Below are 24,795 nucleotides of genomic sequence, written 5' to 3'. Positions count from 1 at the left end.
AGAAGGGGATCAGGACAACGGATAGTGAGGTGAAGAGGAATGGGTGTCTGTAAGCATGGATCTTCAACTCATCAAACACTGACTTCATCACCTGAGGGCAAGAATGTGGCATATGGAAATTGCCAGCACGTACACATAGGGTTCAGAGGGTTCCTCATGTTGCAAAACAATACTTTTCAACATTCACAAATCTGCTCAGTTGTCATTTTAGGATTACACAAAGGTGAGGAAATTCTGTTAAATGGCTGCAAAGGAGCAAAAACCAATTTCCTGAAGTATTATTAATGAACAACAATATTCGCTTTGACCCAAAGATCTCAATGAAAACAAGTGTCACATTTGGGGGTCAGCCGCTGAAAACTGCGGGAAAGAGTAGAAAGTACTTACTTGGCAAATTAGTGGCAACGATAGGTGTCATGGTGTCGTGTCGCATTGCTTGTTGCCAGCGTGGGAAGGACATTGGTTTACATTGAATGCTTGCTGTGATAGGATGGTCATCGGCTTATACTGGAGGATGTGAGACCCAGAAAGAAAGGTTAGAAGCCCTGATTCATGACAAAGTGGCCAGAGGATAGATTCTTTTGATTTTTAGTTGATTGAGGGATAAGTATCTTAAATTGGCAGATTATCTGAGGACAGGTGGCCTAGATGTGAAGGCGATTGGTGTCTCCTAGAGGGCAAGTGGACCAGATTAAAAGGCTATTGGTTTATGTTAGCGAATAAATGGCCTAGATTGAAAGGTTATTGGATGTGACCGAGTAAGCGGTGGCCCAGATGGGAAGTTTATTATTTTAATTTCAAGAATAAATGGGCTAGATGATGAGGTTATTGGGTTAGATTAGAGCATAAGTGATGAATGAGAAAGCTAATTGAATTACATTGATAGACAGGTGGCTAAAATAGAAAATGTATTGTATTTGAATGAGAGGATCAGAAGTGAAGGTTGCTGGTTTATATTAGAGACTAAATGGCTCAGATTGGAATGTTATAATAATAATGAAGCGCAATACATGTCTACAATATTATTACAGAATATGCATAAAATGCTCTCTCAGGATGCATTTCCACTGTAAAGTTACTCTTCTGGCATTCCCATGTATTACCCATGTTTTGCACATTGAACGGTTGGTGTCTATTCCTTGCTGAACATGGAGTCCCTTTACAGTGCAAAGGGATAGACACAGCAATACAAAAAAGTACTCTGCACCACCTGCCAAAGAGCGAGGCAAGAGATGGTGAGCAGACGCAGTCTTTCATCGGTAACTAGTGCGGTAGATGCACTGTACTGACAGTCCTTTTTGAGGTGTCTAACTTGTTTGTTCCTTCAGACTGTCAAGGTAAAGTGCTTTCTAACTCTGAGTGTCTAGTGCTAAACATGGAAGAAAGACCTGGTACATCACTCAGAGTTTGAAGGGACCAGGAAAATCTACAATTTCTGGAGAAAATTGTAAATGCAGAATAGAGTCTACCGGCTGAATTTCCTCCACATAGATATAGCATGATCCAGGAAATATAGCCTGTGGATACTATTCCAAATTTAGAGTTTCCTGCAGAAATGAAAACATCTTTAATACCGCCTAAACTCCAAATGAGCCCCCACTGACTAGTCATTGGTTCTGGATCAATTTAATGTCTCTGTTTCGTAGGAAATAATTTCAAGGTTTACAGTTTGCATTATAACTTTGAGTCAAATTCAATTACCTCTAAATGTAAGTATAATTTTGAATGCTGGAAAAATAAATAACCATGTGTTGGTGTACTAATACACTGAGTGCCTGAAAACAAAGTTGTGGACAAGAGGCACAAATTCCGTTTTTGACCTCTTACAAATATTAATTATACAGAGAGGGTATTACTAATGAGACCTTTGAAATCAATTAAGTCAAATTTATAATGCACAAGATGCAACAAATAAGCATTTACTGCATAATGGGGCAGCATAATCTGCAGATGAATTGCATGGCGGAGGTTGTGAGTCATCCAACAGTGATCAGCCCCCATATGACAGAAACCTTCCGTGGAAATAAATCATACAGTGAATGCTGCGGCAATCAGAGCAACAACAAACTCTAGTACTCACCGCACTCCCTTTGCGGCTCCCAGAGGTAGGATTCCCAAAAATAGGATCGTTCATGGGTGTTTGGACAAGGCATGTAGAACAAAAGTATGTTAGAAAGTGACAAACATGTCACGAACCAACAGTGGTTCTTAGACTTTTGACGTCTGTGGACGCCCAATTAATCATTTCTGGAATCTGGGGACCCCCACTGAATCATTATTGGAATTCGGAGACCAGGGTCTAAGCAACTTTGATAATTGGAACCACAAAACAAAATACACACAAATATGCAAAGAAGCATTCATCAAATAAATACTTAAATGGGGAAATTAAATTCACAAATATAAAAAAAAATACACCTTTCAATGGGAAGGTTGGAGCTTCCCTTAATTCAATTTAGGTCACTCATCCTCCATACTACGTTACTTGGTGTGTTTGTGCTTCTTCCATGAATCAATCTGAGGATATTAACTTAATTTTAAACCTCCAATTTCAAATTCTTCACCTTGAGGAAAAGTTTACAAATGTAAATTTTTCCATTTTGTTTCTTTATTTTCATTCAATTTAATAATCGGTTGATATTCAAAGACCGCCTAGTATGCAACGCAGACATCTGCGGTCCCCGGACTAAAGGTTAAGAACCGCTGCACTAAGCATTAAGCAGACCTGTCTTTTTCTATTATTTACCAACTTTTCTCTAAACCAGTAAGCTAGCGACAAGCACATATCATTTATAATCCATGTAGAGATGTACAGAAGATGATGATGATATCAGTACTTATAGCGAGTACTATAACCCAGCATGGAAATCTGACTCTACGATGATAACAACTGGTAACGAAAAAGCAAAGGATCAGAGAAATGTGAAAAGATGGGTATAGGGGTTTAAGAAAAGCAAGATGATTATCAATCAGCTGTAATGAGAGCGGAAGAGAGTTATTGATTTTGGACGCTAGATTGAAAAGGGCCGACCACCTGTCCTGAAACAATAGCTCTTTGAACTACAGTAATGAAGAATACTTCTCATTAACTCGAAACAACAGCTCAGAAGATGGGAAGAAGAAGAGCGAAAGACGCAGAACGGATGACAGGGAGACACTTTGTTTTGTAAGAAGAGAGGACCAGCACTTTTGTGCCAGACTCTGTGAACCAATCACAATGCTTTACATTGGATGCAGGCAGGAACGGGCATGTCGCTGGGGCCTGTAATGTGTTGCAGATGTTGAAAATCTAGAGGTAAGCTGCAGATGACATTAATGCTTTGACGAATATGATTATAAACAATATATCTTGACCATGACTGGAGCTCAGCAAGATTTTGTTTTTCTGTCTTCTTTGCCTCGGTCTCAGGTACTCTCTTTCTCTTCTGACCTATTCTGCAGAGTCCCTCCGTCTCCACCTCACCCTGTTTCTTTCAGGCAGCGGAGTTTCTCCCGTTCACCTACTCAACCATCTTCTCTCTTCCTTTTTTCCCTATTTATACTTTAAACTATTTCATGCAACACAATGAGATTCTGAACTCCTTGCAATTAGTTGTAATTAAGAGATGGTCAGACTTCACAAGCTGGAGATGGCTTCTGCTCACAGGAGGGATGAGTTGGTGCTCCCAGAGGCAACGGCGGAGCGCGTCATTCTGCCTCCGGTCCCTTCTTCTCAACACTGCCCGGCAACATAACTCCTTCCGGAAGGAGTCACTTCATTAATTTGGCCAAATTTGAGATATGCCGCCGCTGCTTACCCGTTGTTGGTGGGGCACAATCATTTCATACAGTTTAAGATGGAGGCCAGAACGGGACAGTTCTGAGGCTTTGTGAAAGATGGCCAACAAAACGCGGGACAGATGCAAAGCAACCATCACCCTGAGGCATCCTTCTAAGTTAGAGAGCAAAAATGTTCACGTACTCCAATGTTTTTTAAAAGTCCACGAAAGAAAGGAACAAAAAACAAACCCAGAGTTTTGCAGACTATGGTGCACCATTATGCAGTAAATCCTAGAAAGGGCCATCCAGCACAGAGAAAAAAACAACGCTGATTTTACCCATTCTGCATAGCTAACAATCACCAACAATAGTTGTGACCTCATTGTCCCTTCCCTCGCTTCCCTTTCATTACAACACAAAGGCATTCCTGCCTCACCAGACACCCATACCACGCAATTCTTTTCTTCACCAATAAAAAAAACCCTCCCCCTCCTTTGTCCTGTGAATACCCCGCAACCCGACACAACACCAATGAATGGTTGGCCTGGACTACCTTGGAGGGAGGGATGTAATGAATAGAAGTGAGGGAAGAGGACTCTGAGTAATGCAATTACCGGTAAATAATTGAAGCATTCTAGAATGCTGCTTTGTTTGATGACACCTGTATGGGTTTTGAGATGCACTGTGGGATGCTTTGTGGCATAAAATTAAAGGCTGGTACTATCACCACATTATGAGGCCCATGTTAACTAGTCATGGTAAGACCAGTTCTAAGATAGAAACACTTATTAATTCGTGGCTAGCAACTTGTCTAAATGTAGAACAGGAGGAAGAAAGAGATCTACAATTAGTCAAAGACTCTGCTGACTGTTTTGCTGGTGAGAGTCCTGCTACAATAGAGATGCACCCACCTGTATTCAGCCCTGGGACTAGAGGTGGGCGAGCTGCTGAAGGTTTAAGCCAAGCTCGAGCCTAAAGCCTGGCTCTGGCTCAGCTCGAGGTTCTGTTGGAACTTCGAGCACATGACAAGCCGAGCTTTCATGTGGCTTCAGCTTGCCACCAGGGCCGGACTGACTACCGGGCGTTTTAGAATTCTGCCGAGCTGGGGGCTGATTTCACTGCGGTGGGGGTTGATTCCGTTCATGGAGACCTGCGTGTACTTCGAAATAATAAAAGCAAAACGAATTTCGTTCAGTACACGCAGGTCTCCATCAACGAAATCAGCCCCCAGCTCAGCAGCATTCCATAACACCCAGTAGCCAGTCCGGCCCCGCTTGCCACCCTCGCTCTACCCTCATGCACAAAGATGCAAAAATAAAGCATTAACATATTTTTTGTAAAAAGGAGATAAATATAGATACACATTTAGTGGCTAATTTGTGCAAAGTGAAACCAGAAAACCTCGATTAATCGCGGCTTCCCTGCTTAACCAAACCTTGTGATCTTATACAAAGATTTTATTTGACTAATCCTCCTTTTTCTTCCCTATCGGAAATGAAAATACCTTTAAAACTTAAGCTCCGAAATCCAGTTGAACAAAAACCTATTGTGTTTTATTTAATAGACAATAATGTTGTTCTATAACAATCGGGGCTACCAAAGGGGTTCACATACTAATTTTCTTGCCTCATGGTTTACTAATGGCAATGTTGGCAGGGTGGGGGTCAGGGCAGAAAGTTTCAATGTTCATCTTTAAAAACTATCACTTTTAATAAGTACTTCTCAGTGCAGTGCTATAACAGACATGAAAAAAAGGGATTGGAAGCAGCCGGGTCATAGATGACTGCACCACCAAGCTAGTCACAAAGGTATATCATATTGCCTACCTCAAATGATCTGCTGCTTGTAGATCACAAAAGTAATGGAGCTAATTTGTTAGGATGGGAGGCAATATATAGAAAACAGATACTTCGGTACAAACGAACATGTAAACACAAGCAATTACAGTTGAATGAATTTAAGATGTCTTTATTCTTTGTTGTGATCCACAAGATATAACCAGCCAATGCGCTTCGCCCAAACACGGGCTTCTTGAGGGCAGTGTAGTATTTAAAGAAGGCGTATCCAAATAGCGCATTTATCCAAGAAGTGCTTTTGAGACAGATCCTAGTGCATATACTTAAAGCTCATGGTAGAGTGAGGTTCGTAGGGTATTTGGAAATAAAGAGTTCCTTCAAAAGAAGACTAGAAAAGGTGTAGCTGATGCTCCAAGTTTCTATCCTAACTGGGTTCACTTGTACTGGCGTGGTAGTCGCCAGTGCCTGGATAGAAGTATCATACGACTTCAAGGTGGCATTAGCTGTACGAAGAATCCCGGAGCTGTGTCCGTTAGCGTCTTCCTTGGTTCAGCACGGTAGAAGCTTCTAACGGCTCTAGGATTCTTCGTGCGGCTAATGCCGCCTTGAAGTCTTATGATACTTCTATCCAGGCACTGGCGACTACCACGCCGGTACAACCAAACCCAGTTAGGATAGAAACTTGGAGCATCAGCTACACCTTTTCTAGTCTTCTTTCGAAGGAACTCTTTATTTCCAAAAACCCTACGAACCTCGCTCTACCATGAGCTTTAAGTACATGCACTAGGATCTGTCTCAAACACATTTCTTGGATAAACGCGCTATTTGGATATGCCTTCTTTAAATACTACACTGCTCTGAAGAAGCCCGTGTTTAGGCGAAACTCGTCGGCTGGTTATAACTTGTGAAGCACTACAAAGAATAAAGACATCTTAAATTCATTCAACTGTAATTGCTTGTGTTTACATGTTCATATGTAAAGAAGTATCTGTTTTCTATATATTGCCTCTCATCCTAACAAATTAGCGCTATAACAGACATATTAATGTCAAAGTTTCCCATGTAAAAGAATAACACTTTTTAGAATTGGGATTTAAGGTCATCATATTTTGTGATGTTTGTTGTGTGATTTACATGGCAAACATTATCAGGGCTCGGCTCGTGCACGGCTCTAAGGGCCAATCCAGACATTTGGCTTGGCTCGCCCTGTTAATTTGTTGGCTCTCCCACCTCTAACTGGGAAAATATCTTAGCAAAATCGAAAGACTACAAATGTACAGTGAGCAGAGCAGAATATACTAAAAGAGGGTACATATAGCCTCACCCAGGATTTTTGTGTGTGTATGCATGCTCGTACACTGGAACATATCATAAAGAGGATAATTTTAAGAAAAGCATAATCTTTCAAAATTGCAATCTGTGTATTTGATTTTCTAATTTAAAAAAGTTTAGTATATTCAGAAAATGTAATATAATAACAAAAGCATGGTTGCTAAGACGTCCCGTTCCAGGGTTGGCTGTACAACACTGCATTAGACATTTCCACTTTCAACTTAGTGAACGGTTGGTAAGCTAACTCAGTGAGCTGACATCTAGTTTGACATTTAAGTGACTGATTTGAATCTCGGCAGAGCCGTCACTACTGTCCATCCTTAGGTCAAATAATTTAAACGTGGGTAATAGCAACATCTCTAATATGTGGATCTTCGAAACAGAAAAGCAGTATATAAAAAGCATTATATAAAAAAAACAATATCCCAAGTCTAATTCCTTGCTTTATTTCTCAGGAAATAAAGCCGAGTGCTGATGTTTCCGAACATCCTCTATGCTACTCGTGCCTCGATAGCGCCTTGGCTTGAGCTCACACATCCCCCTTCCCTGGATACCATCAGGTGTGTCCAAGATGTCGGATTACAGGGGTCTCCACCATCATCTAACAGATATACAACCTACACCAGTGGATGAGAATGCCCTTATTTTCAAACCCTGGTAAGATCTTTGCTAGCCTTTTCCCACTGGCTCTTATCTGAATTTAAAAATAAATGTTTTATTGCTCTCTGCTTCACGGGCCAAGAGGAAGGAGAATGGTTATTGGTCAAGGCCTCATATTTTCTTTTAGTAAAGTGTGGGTCGAACATTGCAGCTCATGTGCAAGACCTCCATCCTTGGTATTCCAACAACCTCAAGCCGGTGAGTCTCCGGCTTCAACTCCTCACAATGTGCTAGTTAAATAGCTTCTTTTGTTGTGTGTCGGCCAATAGTCCAGGTATGGACAGTGAAGAGGTCTTCTCTAATTATAGAAAAGCTGTTGGATCAATTGACTTTGTATAGACCTCTCCTACAGTCTCTAGGATCCTGAAAGACATTCAGAATCTGGAGGCCTTTATTGCCCCTGTAGATTCTTATGCACATGAAATGTTGTTTCCTCCTTTTAGAGGGATTTAGGGCATTACTTGAATCAATTACTGACCAGTTCTATCACAAATGCCAGTTCAAAGGCAAGTAAATGAAAAACAAAAAGGTATATACATTAATTTCAAAACCCTCCAAAATGTAACTCTGTTTACTTCTGCCCTATATTGGTAAGCAGAATAGACGATTCACCACCCACAGCCAGTAAGGATGACTTTTGACAATAACGACTGACAGGACAGGTAGAGCCATACCCAGAATCCCACTATTTCAGCTTTAAAATGAACCTCTCCGGACTCCAGGAACTTTCAATATACTTTCTGTGCCTAGAAAAAGCACCAGGGCATGCCCTCAGCCTCAGCGAAACATGTATGGGCTATGGTTTTAATGGAGGAGAAATTAATAAATTAAACTTAATGGTACCAATAAATAGCACAACTTTTTCGGATATCTTATTTTTAACACAGATAATTAGTACTTTCGATAGTGAGGAGGTAGCCTATTTCTTAATAATGCCATTAACAATAATAATAAAAAATAATAAAATATTAGCAACAAGAAAACAGCAAATAATACTAATAATCATAAATTCCAACTCCAGATTTTCCAGTCCGGGTGCTGGAAATCACAAGTGTGATCGATTCCTTTATAAGAGCCTGCGGCAGCTCCTCCGATAAGGTGGAGGAGTCGCCCCACTGCTCTGAGAGCAGTGTAAAAGGAAAACTAAAACGATAATTACTAAGTGTATTATCGTTTTAGTTTTCCTTCCTGCTCGGGTGCGGTGTGGTTGGGCCGGGCTGGGCTGGCCAGTGCAGGAGGAGGAGTGTAAAGCACACAGTTGGGCGTGACGGTTTGGCCGGCCAAAGATGGCCAGTCAAACCATCATGCGCACTTTGCATCTTCCACACCAGTATGCATTACACGGCCTGGTGAAGAACATGCAAAGCCTCCAAGCCCCTGTCTGAGCAACGATCCATGGCATTCAGACCATTCACAACTCTGCAGCGTTGTGATTGGATAGGGGATTCTGGGAAGATGGGAGCTTCCTGTTGCGGCGCGGAGGAGACGCAGCAGAGCCGGCAGCACCCAGCGGCACCCAGGTAAGTCAGTTTAATTTTATTTTTTGTATTCCCCCCTCCGTTCTCACCTCCCCTCCACCTCACCACCCGCTGTTAGTAACGGCAGCTATTGATGAGAGCTATCTATAAATCTTTTTTGACTAGGGGGTTGCCGTAGGATTGGTTCCAATTAGACCGAAGGGGCTAGCTCCATAACGTTTAAACAAAAGAAGAATGAACCCCTGCTTCATAAGTTCTTAAAATACAAATTAACAGATACATAGATGCAACAGTTAATTGTACAGTGCATTTAAGGAACATTTATTATGTCTTCAGGATTTGGACTTTGCTCCTGTATTTAAAATCCCTAAATATTTCATGGTGATGAAACAAAACAGATGAATAAATAAAATTCTGTTAGAAAGTGGTCAGGGTCACTGAGGCGGGATCACTGTGCTGTCGTACCTTTCTCGATCAGCTGCCGCCACCGCTTGGACCAGTCGGTCAATTGCTGCCCATAAGCCTTCTCTATCTTGGAGCGCTCGTTGAGGCAGCTCATCAGGTCATTGCACAGCCGGTGCCCATCATCGATCCTCTTCACCGTCCTTTTGTAGTTTCCAACCTGCAAGATAGGGGTGACGAGTAAGAAGCTGGCAGTGTCAGACATGTAAAGTTGGGGTTAAACGGGTTAGCTTCTGGCTAGAAAGTTCACAGCTCAAGACCATAAGTGCTATCTGGGCAAAGTTGAAGGGAGTGGTGCACTCAACTGCACCAGGGTTGGGGTGATCAGAAAACAGGAATCAAAGATCAGAATGAGCCAATACTAGAATAAAGATATTCTTGGGAGTCCGTGGTACGGGCATATAGTGACTCAAATAATGCAATAAAAAAGAGATGTCTGCATCTTTGTAATTGTAAATGTGTTTATATAGCACATACTATCCCAGGTGAGGCATTGAAGCACTTTACGGCAAGTAGCATGCTACTCCGAAGCCCAAGTTTAGTGGTTAATCCAGTGGTTACTGAGATTAGTTATGTGCTTTCAAGAAAAATTGCATGCATTTACCCTGTTACTTTGTGATAGATTATAATAATACCAGTTATGTGTGATGGTTAGGTGGCCTGTGTGGTTTCAGGTGAATGATTGTTTGAGATGGATAAGCTGGCAGAGATTGGGTGATGTTAGGTTACAGCGATAGGGTTTTAAAGAGGAGAGGTTGTGATCTATAAAATGAGGCATCATCCAATTGCAGAATTACAATAAGAAGATTACGGCAGACAGGTGTGAGACTGAGAGGAAGCTATTCTCAGAAATAAAAGACATGCAGAGGATGAAAGGTAAGAAGAGAGTCACTCTGAAAAATGAAAGGAAAGTGGCAGTAAGTAAAGATCAATTTTTCATGCAGGGTTTTAGGAGTATAGAGGAAGAAGGCTTTCTGAGATAGCAGACATTTGGAGATGTAAGCTGTAGAAAGAAAAATTATATATAATGCTCCATATCTGGGGCAGACAGCTTAAACATGTGATTCACACGTCATTTAAACATTAAGAGTCTGAGCCTGGTTGTGTTCCAAGTGTAGGACAGAGCTTTTAAACATAGGGGAATATTTATTAAAAACTCATGCAGTGCATGATAGGGGAAAGAAAGGAATGCAAAGTGTTTAACATTATATGGTGTACTTCTGTCTTTTCCCTGAGCTGGCACATAATGTGCTGCCCAGCGCCAACGCAGGCACTCTTGCACCATGGTGCAAGTGTACCTGCGTTGTAAGCAGGATTATTTTTATACAGGAAGAGACACCTTCCTGCATAAAAACAAACCCCTGAGGCATTTTCCTCTTTCTATGTGTGCTGTAGAATACAACACACATAGAAAGGGGAAAAACGAGGAGAAATAAACATATTTCTCCTTGTTACACCTCGCCTGGGGATGCTTAGCATTGTGACGGATTCCCAGGTCTACTAGTAATGGTAAATCTGGGAATGTGCCACAATCCATTGGTGGATGCATCGGAACACCCACGCTCCACCCATGGAACGCCTCCCGTGGGCTAAGTAATGCAACGTAGCAATTTGCGCTGCGTTGCGTTACTCTAGATTTATCAGGTCACTCAGGGGCAAGTGATGTGGCCTTGCGTGGCTTGAGAAATCTAACTTAACATTTGTGTCACTCTTGCACCTCTTTGCATGGCACAAGGGTGACACAGCTCTTTAATAACTATGTATTCCAGTCTGGAGTAACCCAAGCTTGGTCCAGGATCTGTACATTGGCACCGAACAAAATGGCCCACTTTAAAAATCTTCTCCCACACTATTCTGTAAGTAAAAGTTTTTTTCACTCACAAAAAAATAGTTATTTGGCACTACTGGGTGTGTTTCACCAATGCACAGTCACATGTATACCCTGTTTTCTCACCTAATCCCATTCAAGTGTATTTTTACATGCTTGTGAAGGTGGCCATTGTGGTATAGGCATTGTATATATAAAGGAAGCAGAGTAATGGAGGCGAGTGAGCTCCCTTCTTAAAACCCATGTCCTGTTCTTCAGCACAAGATGGGGGTGATGTTGTTTCCCCAGACAGTGGAAGTGTATCAGGAGAGATGCAGATGGGAGGAGACTTCGAGAGTGAATTGAGGACAAAGGAGACAAGGCTCCTATAGAAATTCAATTCGGTCCTTTTGCTGAGAGTGTTCCTGACTAGATTTGCCCCGATTTGCGGATTTAATTGATGAAAGATAAACAGGGCATGTGAGCGTGTTAACAAATGCAAGATGAGTAGTTTTGCTCTGCGCACAACAAGGGGGGGCTACTCCAAGGAATTTAAATGTTTCCTTGTTTTTCACCACATTGCAGCTCTTGGATCCAGAGCAGCCCACTTTATTCCCCCAACCCATAGACCTCTTAAATGAACCTGAAAGCCTTTCTTATCACTATTTCTTGGTGTTCAAATGCTTTGCATTCTCCCTTTCAAATGTGTAACTATACTCAGAGTTTTTAGCAAATAAAAAACAGTTCTATATTTCAACCAGACTGTATTTACATGGTTTGTTGTTTTCCATTATCACTATCAACTTAAAAAAAAAAAACTTTTGAACTATACTGGGTCCTGATCTTGGAAAGGTTAGTGTATTATTTATGAGTCTCTGTGTTTCTAGAGAAGCTAAACTAGCATTAGTAACACCAACAGCTTTGGCTTATAAATCAGTCATTGATGGGTTTAGATACTCAATAAATCATCATGCATGCAATCTGATGCTCATCCTTGCTCTCATTCATCTCTTCATCCACTCACTGACTTATTATTAAATACATCCACTTATATAAACACAATAAAACACACACGCTAAAACTCAAAAGAATATGCAAGCTAAATTAAGGACAAAAAGAATTAAAAAGAAAATGCACTGCTGCATACATATGTGGGCATTTGCTTGCCCTAAATAAAATGAAACATTGCAGAATGAAGCAATCTGGTAATTGTATTGTACATAGTGTATTTGTTACAAATGTTTTAGCATGGCAGCCATGTTTAGAACCAAAGTGTTTGCCATCTGGGAAAGGTAAAACTAAGACACACTATGACTAATACCATTCCATTGTCGTCTCCTGGGTTAGAGGCAATGGCCACTCAGATAGCGGTGTATTACAGATGCGCTTCAGGCAAGCTGCCAATTAACACTGACTGGGGAACTGAAGAATGCTCTAACAATTGAAAATAAAAACAGAAGAATTAAAAGGAATAATTGAAGATCTTTAAAAAGAGGAAGAGGAAAAGTATACTATTGGCTCACCAGCCCTACTGAAGCATACTTATTATCGGGGATGATGCGAATAGGATCAGAAAATGTCTACCACTCACTGGGCAAGAGAGCCAATGGCTGAAGTGGACTAGCTAATTACCCAATGCTGTACGCTACCCTGGATGGAAGGAGAATGTAATGACACACGGACCAACAGCAGAAGAGGGCTGATCCAGAGTTATTCTGTGTATGTGTGTGTGTATATATATATATATATATATATATATATATATATATATATATATATATATATATATATATATATATATATATATATTTAATGTGATCAAGCTCCTTCGTGGAGCGAAACGCGTCATGGACTGACATGTCTATTTATTTATTTTTGTGAAATAAATCCACTCTGCTTTTCACTTGAAAAATATCGGTTCTGTTTCCTGACTGCAATGGGGTTTCTTTGGAGTTATTCAAGAGGTCCTCACCTGGTTTACCTCGTCTTGGAATGACGAGCAGGAACATTGTTGCATATATATATATATATATATATATATATATATATATATATATATATATATATATATATATATATATGTAGGTATGTATATTTTATTGATTTTTTTCTTACAAGATTGTAACAGATACCTACGCCTGACACGCCCCCCAAAGAGATTCTATTAAGAATTACTAATTTACAACAAAACCCTTGCTTGCAAAGGAAATCAGTGAGATTTCAAGCAACAATATGTGAGTCTGCAGTGTTTAAACTGATGCAGTAACAATCCACCCTAAAAGGCCTATAGGCTTTATCATTAGTGTGCAAAAATGAAGAAATCAGGGCTACTATTTGTGTCATCACTTTTCATTATGAGCACATCTGAAATACCCAAAATGTTCCCAATGAAACAATCAGGCTTCTGGCCTTTATCGCTTGCTTGTCACAGGAACAAACTACCAACTGTACTAAATCCTACAAGGCAACCATTAGGAATGTTGTAATACAATTAGAAATGTGGTCGAAATTACAGTTGTCAAAATAACATACAATCCCTCCCAAGAGGGTCAAATCTACTATCCCGCGGTACATTTGATTGGGTCACCAACCACAACTTGCCTTCTCCTGTTATCTGTGAGATTACACATAAAAAATACCTGTCTATAGGTCTTAGCATAGGGTAATAACAATCCACCTTTAAAGTCCTATTCCATTTAGGACACCCTTTTCACAATAGTAAATCTGGCATACAAGCTTTGTCATAACGTTTCCAAATAAACATATCAAGCCTGTGAAAGCGGACAACCTTTTCACCAGTGAACCACAAATGCATGTAGATTTATCACTGGCTTGTCACCATTGACTCAACACCAAGCTGATACCTGAACTGAGGCCATCTCCATTATTCAAAGCATCCCTCCTCAATCCAGGGCAATCCCTGTTATTCTAAGCATCCCTCCGCAATCCGGGTCCAATTCCATTATTCTAAGCATTCCTCCTCAATTCAGGGCCACCTCCATTATTCTAAGTATCACTCCTCAACAGTGGTGGCTGGTGACATTTGAAAGTGGTGAGGCGCAAAAGTTAGAGATGAATTTTAAGTAGCGAGCAAATGCTGCATTTTCTTTTACTTTCGCCTTGTCTTAATTGTGAAAACTGTGTACCCTTATAAGGGAACCCCATGGCACCAATTTGCACAGAAGCACAATTTCAACTCATAAATGTGACCACTTCACTCAGCGCTCTGCAGGGAGGTCAATGTTTGGATGGCCATTTATCGTGATCACCTTTTTGAGCCACTGACTGACCCTGTAAGAAACTCACAGTGCTTTCAACCACGGCTCCAGAGCTCTCAATCATGCAAACAAGTGGGGGCACTCAGTTCAAACCATGCACTATGAGTAATGTGGCACATGAAAAAGTACATAAACATCCTGGAAGTAGCTAAAATTATTGTACATTATCCTGTATATTGAAATGGCACCCATGCAATACTGATAGCTTTGTCATTCAGGTAGGCGACCCCCTGCTGCCAGAAAGTACCATTAATTAACCAAGAAAAGACAGGCTTTGCACTTTAACTATGGAGCCACAGCTATTGACTCGCCAACAGTCTTGTCAAGGGCTTTAACCTTGGAAGCACCACAAATGAAAAGTATTGTCTCACATTTTCATGGTACTCATTTTATTGACTGTGGCAGAATGAAATACTCAACTCTTCCCATCAGGATTGAAGCCAGTGACCTTCAAATCGGACACATCTCTTCAAGGAGCACTCGATCCACTAAGCTACCTGATCCACTCTTGATCTTTGGTATTCTCTTTGCAGGCGTCTCTTCCCAATCACACTGACCCTTTCCTTAGTCTCTGTCTCTTTCCAGGGCCCTTCGGTTTCCTCATATTTTCTCTACGTTTTGCCTCATTATCCCCCCTTTTTACCCCTCCCTGTTTTTTTCTCTCTCTGGCTCCTGCTTGTCTCTGGCTTCTTCTTTCTCTCTGCGTGCATCCTCCTCTCTTTTTACAATATCTTTCTCTCACACACATACATACTTCAGCTAAACAACCGGATGCACTCTTTAGAGATGCGATAAAAATAACATGCTTCCACAGGAAAATATCAATGTGGCAGAAAATGTCCAGCGCCTAAAAAGCTGTGAAAATATAATATGTGGCAGAATGGAAAGAGCAGAGGGTGGCGGGTGCCATACAAAAGGAGATCGAAATAACAGGTGAAAGGAGGAAGAGCAAGGCACCTCACGACGGCACGCCAAAGTAGGGAGCGATCATCTTAACTTTGCTGGCAGAGGTGCTTGGGTCGAGAGTTCAGATTTCGTTGGTATTGAGACCGTGGACTCTTGAAATGTATAAACGAGGCCTCAGACCCCTTCAATGTGAAGACCGCAGGATCATTGTGTAAGGGCACCTCAGTCTTTTACGCTGTTGAGAGCTCAGAGTCAGTGGCGGCTGGTGACATTTGAAAGTGGTGGGGCGGAAACTGATAATCTAAGTGCAGCGTAGCGAGCGAGCGTAGCGAGCGAGCCCGAACCCCCTAAGGAGGGTTCGGGGGGATTTCCCCCCGAGAAAATTTTTGAAAAAATAGTGGAAAAATGGTGCATTTTCAAGCAAATTTGAGAAAGCAGGAAGGTTAATAAAGCAATTGTGAAAGTGCAGGTATTACATTATTAAAGAGCTGTCATATAACATAGGTAGCTGCTTATTCAGTATAACCACAGAGCTTCATAACAGACTTCAAGATACAATGCTGAGAACCTCACAGATTCTTTTTATTTAAACTGCAAACAACAAAACAAACAACTTTTTTTATTTAAACTGCTAACAACAAAAGGACCAACTAAACAGGTCACAAACTATCACCATATTTACTTTTTGTATCTAAAATCAGCACGTCTGTCTTTAAGCGCAGCAAATTTTTCAATTACTTGAACGTTAAAGTCAGCAATATTTTGAACAAGCTTGCTCTCTATAGAGAGCATTGCCAACGCATTGAGTCTGTCCTGAAGCATGGTGTTCCTCAGGAATGTCTTAATCCTCTTTAAGGCAGAAAAAGATTGTTCTGCCTCTGAGGTTGTCATAGGAGTGGTAATGACTATTTTTAGTAAAGCTACTGTCTCTCTAAATGTCTTTTCCATATTAAGTTCATGAATTAAAGACAGCAAAGGCCTGGCATCTTTGGCCTTCCGGTACACAGGCATTGAGTACATTACTGTCAACTCACTTTTCAGGTCCTCTTGGTTGAGCATCGGATAAGCTTCCACAGCCTCATGCAGAGCATGCTCAGGGAAGGATTCCTTATATTTTTCAAAGTATTTACTTTCCAATAATGCGGCACTCTCCAACTGTTTTGTGAAAGCAAAACGCTCTTGTGCATGCACAATTACAATGTCACATATCTCTTTTGCACTTCGGACCAGAGTGGTGATGTTTTTCCTGTGGTTTGAAAAAGTTGAAGCCATTGGGGTAATCAAACAAAGACTGGGGGGCAGGGAAAGATAACGGTACAATTTTTACCTTGCAGTTTTCAATAGCTCACTGTTGTATGTTAGGATTTTTACTTGCGAACGGCAAGTGACAAAATGATTTATCTGACAAATGCAGTGACCCACGGACCTATTTCAAGTTCAAGTTCAGGAATTTGTATAGCGCACTACTCACCCAGAGGGTCTCAAGGCGCTTGTGGGATGGGGTGCATTATTTATCGAATAGCCAGGTTTTACGTTCCTTTCTGAAGGAAATGTGGTTCTGTGTGAGGCGGAGATGAGTGGGGAGAGAATTCCAGGTCTTGGCCGCCAGGTAGGAGAAAGATCTTCCTCCCATGGTGGATCTGTGGATGCGCGGAACTGCGGCGAGGGCTTGATTGGAGGATCTTAGTTGGCGGGTGGGTGTGTAGAAGGACAGTCGTGTGTTGAGGCAATCGGGTCCTAGTTTGTAGAGGGCCTTGTGTGCGTGAGTGAGGAGACGGAACGTTATTCTCTTGTTGACGGGAAGCCAGTGGAGGTCTTTTAGGTGGCCGGTGATGTGAGATTGGCGAGGGATGTCCAATATGAGTCTGGCTGATGCATTTTGGATGCGTTGGAGTTTTTCTGTAATTTGGCTGTGGTTCCGGCGTAGAGGGTGTTACCATAGTCCAGTCGGCTAGTGACCAGTGCGTGGGTGACAGTCTTTCTCGTTTCTGTGGGGATCCAACGGAAGATTTTTTTGAGCATACGGAGTACATTGAAGCAAGAGGATGAGACGGCGTTCACTTGTCTGGTCATCGAGAGGGAGGAGTCTAGGGAGGAGTCTAGGATGAAGCCTAGGTTACGTGCGTGGTCTGTGGGTATGGGTGCTGTGCCCAGGGCCGATGGCCACCATGAGTCGTCCCAGGCAGAGGGGGATGACCCTAGGATGAGGACTTCCGTTTTGTCTGAGTTAAGTTTTAGGCGGCTGTTTTTCATCCATTCGGCTACTTCTTTCTTGCCTTCATGAAGATTGGTTTTGGCGGTGTTTGGGTCTTTGGTGAGGGAGAGGATCAGCTGGGTTTCGTCAGCGTAGGAGATGATGTTGAGGTTGTGTTCTTGCGCGATGGATGCGAGGGGGCTCATGTAAACGTTGAAGAGGGTGGGACTGAGTGATGATCTTTGTGGTACTCCGCAGATGACTTCGGTGGCCTCTGATTTGAATGGGGGGGAGTCGGACTCTCTGGGTTCTCCCGGCGAGGAATGAGATGATCCAGTCCAAGGCTTTTACTTGTATTCCGACGTTGCTGAGGCGTTGTATGAGGGTGCTATGACAGACTGTGTCGAAGGCGGCGGAGAGGTCGAGTAGGATGAGGGCCACTGTTTCTCCGTTGTCCAGTAGCGATCGGATGTCGTCTGTCGCTGCAATGAGGGCGGTTTCGGTGCTGTGTTTGGCTCGAAAGCCGGACTGTGAGGAGTCGAGGGAGTTGTTGGATTCAAGGAAAGCGGCGAGCTGGCTATTGACGGCTTTCTCAATGACTTTGGCAGGAAATGGGAGGAGTGAGATGGGGCGGTAGTTCTTAAGTTCCGAGGGGTCTGCTGTGGGTTTCTTCAGGAGAGCTCTGAGTTTGGCGTGTTTCCAGCTTTCTGGGAAGGTAGCGGAGTTGAAGGAGCCGTTGATGACATCACGGAGATGGGGTGCTATGATGGAGTCTGCTTTGTTGAAGATGTGGTGGGGACAGGGGTCGGTTGGCGAACCTGAATGGATGGAGTTCATTAGGCGGATGGTGTCTTCAGTGGAGGTTGGGTTCCAGGCGCTAAGGTTGCTATAGAGCGGTTTAGGTTCGGAGGTGGGTGGAGTGGACTGTTCTTTGGAAATGTTCTTAAAGCTGTTATGTATGTCGGCGATTTTGTTGTAGAAGAAAGAGGATAATGAATCGTAGAGGTCTTGGGAGGGAGTAATGTCGTTTGAGGCTGCGGTGGGGTTGGTAAATTCTTTGACAATGTTGAAAAGTTCCTTGCTGTTATGGGCGTTGTTGTCGAGTCGATCCTTAAATGCTGATTTCTTGGTGGATCGGATCAATTGGTGGTGTTTGCGGGTGGCTGTCTTGAAGGTGGTCAGGTTGTCAGTGGTTGGGTTTTTTCTCCATGTTTTCTCGAGAGTACGGCATAGTTTCTTGGATTTCTTAAGGTCATCGTTGAACCAGGGGGCCTTTTTGCTACCCTGTTTGGTTTGGTGGTTTTTCAAGGGTGCTAGTTCGTCAATGTTGTGAGTGATCCATTGTTTGAGTTTGGTGGCAGCTTCGTTTGGGTCCGATGAGAGGGTGGGAGGGTTTTGGTTGAGCGATGTGAGGAGTTGGTCGGTGGTGATTTTGTTCCAGTTTCTTCGAGGAATAGGTTGTGGGGGGTTGTGGAATGTGGTAATTTTGAAGCTGAAGTGAACACAGCTGTGGTCCGTCCAATGGAGAGCTGTGGTGTGATCGAAGGAGATGTGTTTGCAGGAGGTGAAGATAGAGTCGAGCGTATGTCCGGCTACATGGGTGGGGGTGTCAACGAGTTGTTTGAGTCCGAGATTGGCCAGGTTTTCCAGAAGGGTGGTGGTGTTGCAGTCATTTTTCTTTTCCAGGTGGAAGTTGAGGTCACCCAGTAGAATGTAGTTCTCGGAGGGGAGGGCATGTGGGCTGATGAAATCAGTGATGTCTTCGCTGAATTGTTTACGGGTTCCTGGTGGTCTGTAGATGAGGGTGCCTCTAAGTGTGGTCCTGGGGTCGGTGTGGATCTGGAAGTGGAGGTGTTCGGCGGTTGCAAGGTTATCGTCGGTGCTGGTCGTGATTCTGATGGTGTTCTTATGGACGATGGCGATGCCTCCTCCTGTTTGGTTGGTGCGGTCTTTTCGGATGATCTTGTAAGCGTCCGGGATGGCTATGGCGATGTCGGGTGCTGATGATGCGTTCATCCAGGTTTCTGTAAGGAAGGCGATGTCCGGTGACGCAGTGTCGAGTAGGTCCCAGAGTTCAGTGGCGTGTCTGTGAACCGAGCGGGTGTTCAGCAGGATGCACTTCAGGTGGTTAGAGTCGGAGCTGTGTTTGGAGGTCATGGATTTGGTGTGGGTCTTGATGCAGGCGAACTTGCAGGAGTGGCAGGCGAAGGGACCGTGGGTACGTCCTGGGGCAGCTTTGTGGCATTGTGGTGAGCGTACGGGGTTAAGGGCTAAGAGGGTGGCGGCGTCATATGTTATGCGGGAGGAGTGCAGTTTGCGGGGACGAGGGGGTCTGGCGCTGGGCGCGGTCCAGGCGCGACGGGCGTAGACGGGCTTACCTTTGGCGCACCTTCGGCGCGCATGGGGCGCGACCGCTGCCCGTGAACGCTGCGCGCGAATGCATCTGTCATATGTGGATAGTGGAAGGGGAGGGGCGAGGGAGGAGCAGCTGGGAGAAGGGTGCGTGGTGGAGAGGGCGGGCTCCGTGCACAACAACAACAAGAATGGCGGCAGAAACAAAACCGGTTGGGGGAATTAAATAAATAAATTACGCTGTGGGCAGAGAGGCACTAACGAAATGGGGCACAAGTAATTAAGACAATCAGGTAATGCGAGCGCTACGATTTCCAGGCAATAAAGGCACTCTACACATTCAATGCGAGCAGGCACAGTGAAGCGCTATCAATTTCAGGGCAGCAGAGCAGTGCTACGATAGCCAGGCAGCACAGCGTAAGCCAGTTTTGCAGCATTTTGTGCTCTGCATCAGGTACATGTTCTTTGCAGCAGGCACATTAACCTTCTGTGCTACCTTTCCATGAGTCAAGACTTCCATTAGACAAAACTCTGATCTCTCTCTCGGAAAAACATTAACAATATCCTTGGTGCAACAGCAAGTGTTGCATGGCTAAACATTTATAAGGCCCCAAAGGCGCGAACTGTAGGCTATGCCAATGCTTGTCCTGTTGTTTACACTGGCATTCCAGTGCAAAAGGAAGACTCACGACATTGCAACTTATTCCTATAGTAATCTGTTCTCAATCTCACAATGCCAGGATTAAGGCGTTAACGGTGGATAATTTTTAATGGCGCTGCCCTTTCTTTAATGGGGCTGTGAGCGTCCCATTGGGGTCCCACTGTGACTGTCTGCCTGTGTGTTTATTTTGGTGTTTGTGTGAGTGTTGTATGAGTGTGTGCGTACCTGTGACTGGAGTCCCTGAGGCTGGGGCACTCATGGTTTTGCCACCTACCCACCGCTGCAGGGGTTGGTTTGTAGAGGAGAGTTTGCATTGGGAGGATATACCACACCCCGGACAACAGGGGACCATACAAGTGACCGTAGAGTCTTCTTTCTTTTTCTTTTTATAAAAATATGGATAGATGACGCCATGCTTCTCAGGAGTTGTAAGGGGGCCAAGCAAGCCTCTTACAGAGTCCCTGCTGGTGATTCCAGCAGCGCCCATGTGAATGGCCTGAGACAGCAGGGGTCAGATAGGGCTTGTCTTGCGTCACGCTGTGATTAACAGTGCAGGGTCTAGACAGACCCTTCCCTGTTGATCACATGCGCAACGACAGTACAGCTGAAAGTGCTTTAGCCTCACCCCCGCCCCTCTCAATCAGGTGTGTAAATGGGTTCAGAAAGACAGCCAAAGCCGGTTTTCTTTGCATTTTCTTGTTCAGGACAGGAGCTGCTTCTCTTTGTGAGCCCCCCCAACATTAATCACTGTGTTAATAAAGTAATTTGCATAATGCAAGTGCCTTCTTCCGTGTCCGTGCCACCCCCATGATAATCATCTATAGTTTACATTTTTTATCCCGTTTGCATATGCATATGATGTCTGGCACGTCCCGTGGATATGTCTTGTTAATAAAGTAATTAGCATAATCCAAGTGCCTTCTTCCGTGTTCGTGCCCCCCCCATGATAATTATCTACAGTTGAAATTTTTATCCCGTTTGGCCCCGTCCCGTGGATACATCTTGTTAATATGTAATTTGAATAATTCAGTGACATCATCATGTCGTGCTGTCATCTTCCGCGTTTGTGCATCCCATCTCCCATGGCTAATATTTTAAAATGTGCATCCCATCTCCCATGGCTAATAGTTTTAAATGTGATCCCGGTTATAAAGTAATTGGCATGATTCCGTGACGTCATCATGTCGTGCTGTCATCTTCCGTGTTTGAGCATCCCATCTCCCATGGCTAATATTTCCAATGTGCATTCTATTTGCATAATCCAAGTGCTTTCTTCCGTGTTCGTGCCCTCCCATGATAATTATTTACAGTTGAAATGTTTATCCCGTTTGGCCCGTCCCGTGGATACGTCTTGTTAATAAAGTAATTTGAATAATTCCGTGACGTCATCATGTCGTGCTGTCATCTTCCATGTTTGCGCATCCCATCTCCCATGGCTAATAGTTTTAAATGTGATCCCGGTTATAAAGTAATTGGTATAATTCAGTGACGTCATCATGTCGTGCTGTCATCCACCCATACATAGATACAGACGGACAGACACACCCACACACACAGACACACAGACGCAGACACACACACGCAGACACACACACGCACACACACACCCAGACATACGCACACCCAGACACACGCACACCCACACACACACCCAGACGCACACAGACAATTGCACACAGACACACACACACTGCAGAACAAAATACTGGCCAGATGGCAAACTTAGGGGATGAGTAGAGAATGGAGGGGAGAAAAGGAGACAAGTAGGGAAATAAACAGTGAGGAAATTGAAGACTTGTGGAGAGAGTGAGCAAAAGGTGGGAAGAAGAGAAGCAGAACTAGGGAGATAAGCTTAGAGGCTGGGTAAAGATGAGAGGCGAATGGAGAGGACATGCCTATGTAAAGGCATGGAACCAGGAAGAGCCTGGTCGTAGGGAAAAGGGCAGTGGCATTGTTTTAAATGTGTAGTAGCACGTCTCTACAGCTGAGGAGAGTACCAATACTCATGAAAGGTAGGCTCACTGGCTGCTAGTGCTGGTGAGCACTAGGCTGCCATGGTTGGAACCTATTTGACAGCCACGGCGCTTCTATAGTCCTGCACAAAACCGCTGTTTAACTATTCAGCGTGGGATCATTTGCATGATGTCACTGTGTTCACCATCACACAGTATTGACAGTGGAGGGCCCATTTAGGCCGTGTGCTGTTAATCACATTCCCACTATTGTGTGCATTTGGGCAAACAGAGGTATGGAGGCAGAACATGGACAGCAGCAATTTAGAAAGTCATGGGAGGTAAGGAGTTTAAAATGGCTTTAATCCCACCTGAGTATATATACTTAATAATAAACAAAATTTTGTACTTTTTAATTGATTGTTGTGCTTTTCACTTATCGTTCTCTCCCTGATGATATTACATTGTGTGCCTCTTTTTACATTGTTTAATCCCACCTGAGACTTTTTGTGAGTGTTTGCTTATGTCTGTGTGCTTGCCGACTTGTGTGTGCCTGTTTTTCTGTGAGAGAAAAGTGAGGGAAAGAGGGAGAGAATCAAGACACTCAGGAGATTTTAGAGGGAGTGTGTGTGAGTGTGTGTGAGTGAATGTGAGTGTGTGTGAGTGTGTGTGAGTGAGTGTGAGTGAATGTGAGTGAGTGTGAGTGAGTGTGAGTGTGTATGTGAGTGTGTATGTGAGTGTGTGCGTGTGTGCGTGTGTGGGTGCGCGTGTGTGTGTGTGTGTATGCCTGAGAGTTGATAGTATTGTGCCAAACAACAACAAAAAAGCAGTATGGCATTAAAAAGCAGCAAATATTACAAAACGAGGAACTGTTCACATATCATCCTGTTTGGATTTCATTTTGTGTAACGAGTTAACCGGTTTCGTTTACATACACATATTTTTCATGTGTTTTTATAGTGCCTGCAATTGGTACAGAATTCATTATGTATCATCATATGTTGCTCTTAGCCCCGCCCCTAGCCCCGCCCACTTGTCACACCTCTAGCTCATATTAATGAGTACCTGCACTTATTTTTTCCCATTTAAAGCACTGCCGTGGCCGACGTCTCTTGCCAGGAGGCAAGCGCACAAGCTGTGGTCCCCGGCCAGAGGAGAGTGAGTGAGTGGGCCGGCCCGAGAGAGCAGTGGACCAGGTGTGAGCAGGGGTGTGGACCAGACGTGACCCGGGGGCGCATGTGGCATCGGGTGAAAAGGAGGGGTGCACTTGAAGAGTTACACTGTCACGTGCTGCTAACACCTGCAGCCGGAAGCTCCAAGGGATCTCCCCACCACTCAATGTGGCTCCATGGACTGCACACAGTGACATAACTGGATCGAGGCTGCTGTGCGCCTGGGGCTGGGCCTTGGATCAGACGATTGTCCACTGAACGGCCACGTGCAGATTGTGTCCACTAAACGGCCACGTGCAGATTTTTCCGCACACATTTTAACCTTCTTTTCTGCTTGGAATATATACGCCTGCACGCCAGCCTCCTGCCTGATTGCTAGCCACAGACTACAGAAAGCCCAGTTGCTGCGCCTTGCAGCGTCCCTTGCCCTTCCACCACCGCACCAGAACTCTTCCCCTGGCTGCCCCAGCCCCTGCGACCCCAACGAACCACAAATGCTCACAGGCGTAGGGCGGGCCCCTACAGCGCAGGGGTGGGGGGGGCAACCCTTCGGGGACCACATTCAGCCCAAAGTTAATGAATATTTGTGACATATGGACGAGTGAGGGCCCCCTTCACATTTTGCGGGTAGGGGATGCTTTAGTTTGTGTCACGCAACTGAAAGGATTTCCTCCAGTCACCTTCTTTAGAGACCCACCACCATCAATCTCAAGTAGCTCTTGTCGCCTCCCTTCCACCATCAGTGACAACTACCCTCCCCCTACACTCCAATCACATTCAGCGACAGCCCCTACACACTATATGCGGACCAATCACCGAGGCCAGAAGAGTTAGCATGGGCGTCATAACACGGGCTGCACTCAGGGTCACATACTCTGAAGATATGATTTTAAAATCATATTTGCATGAAAGCACCACATACTCCAGTTTTGACTTGTATGTTTTTGCACTTTAGTCCAGATCCTGGCAAATGTTTGCCACCGTTT

The 24,795-nt window shown here is 43.8% G+C and overlaps 1 protein-coding gene across 6 annotated transcripts in view; it reads right to left on the bottom strand.

The window, feature by feature from the left end:
* Positions 1 to 24,795, bottom strand: part of PACSIN1 (protein kinase C and casein kinase substrate in neurons 1) — a 388,443-nt gene that overhangs the window by 76,833 nt on the left and 286,815 nt on the right. For all 6 annotated transcript variants that reach the window (XR_013594889.1, XM_078644260.1, XM_078644264.1 and 3 more), the window contains exon 3: positions 9,491 to 9,647. Coding sequence is in view for 5 of the 6 variants with exons in the window: in XM_078644260.1 (XP_078500386.1) it covers positions 9,491 to 9,647 (157 nt within the window). In the remaining variant the exon portion in view is untranslated. The remainder of the gene's footprint in view (positions 1 to 9,490; positions 9,648 to 24,795) is intronic.

The sequence above is a fragment of the Lissotriton helveticus genome, chromosome 5_1 (genome assembly GCF_964261635.1).
Source record: "Lissotriton helveticus chromosome 5_1, aLisHel1.1, whole genome shotgun sequence".
Taxonomy (NCBI): domain Eukaryota; kingdom Metazoa; phylum Chordata; class Amphibia; order Caudata; family Salamandridae; genus Lissotriton; species Lissotriton helveticus.
The sequence above is the reverse complement of the archived record's forward strand: the minus strand, read 5'-3'. Positions and strand labels throughout refer to the sequence as shown.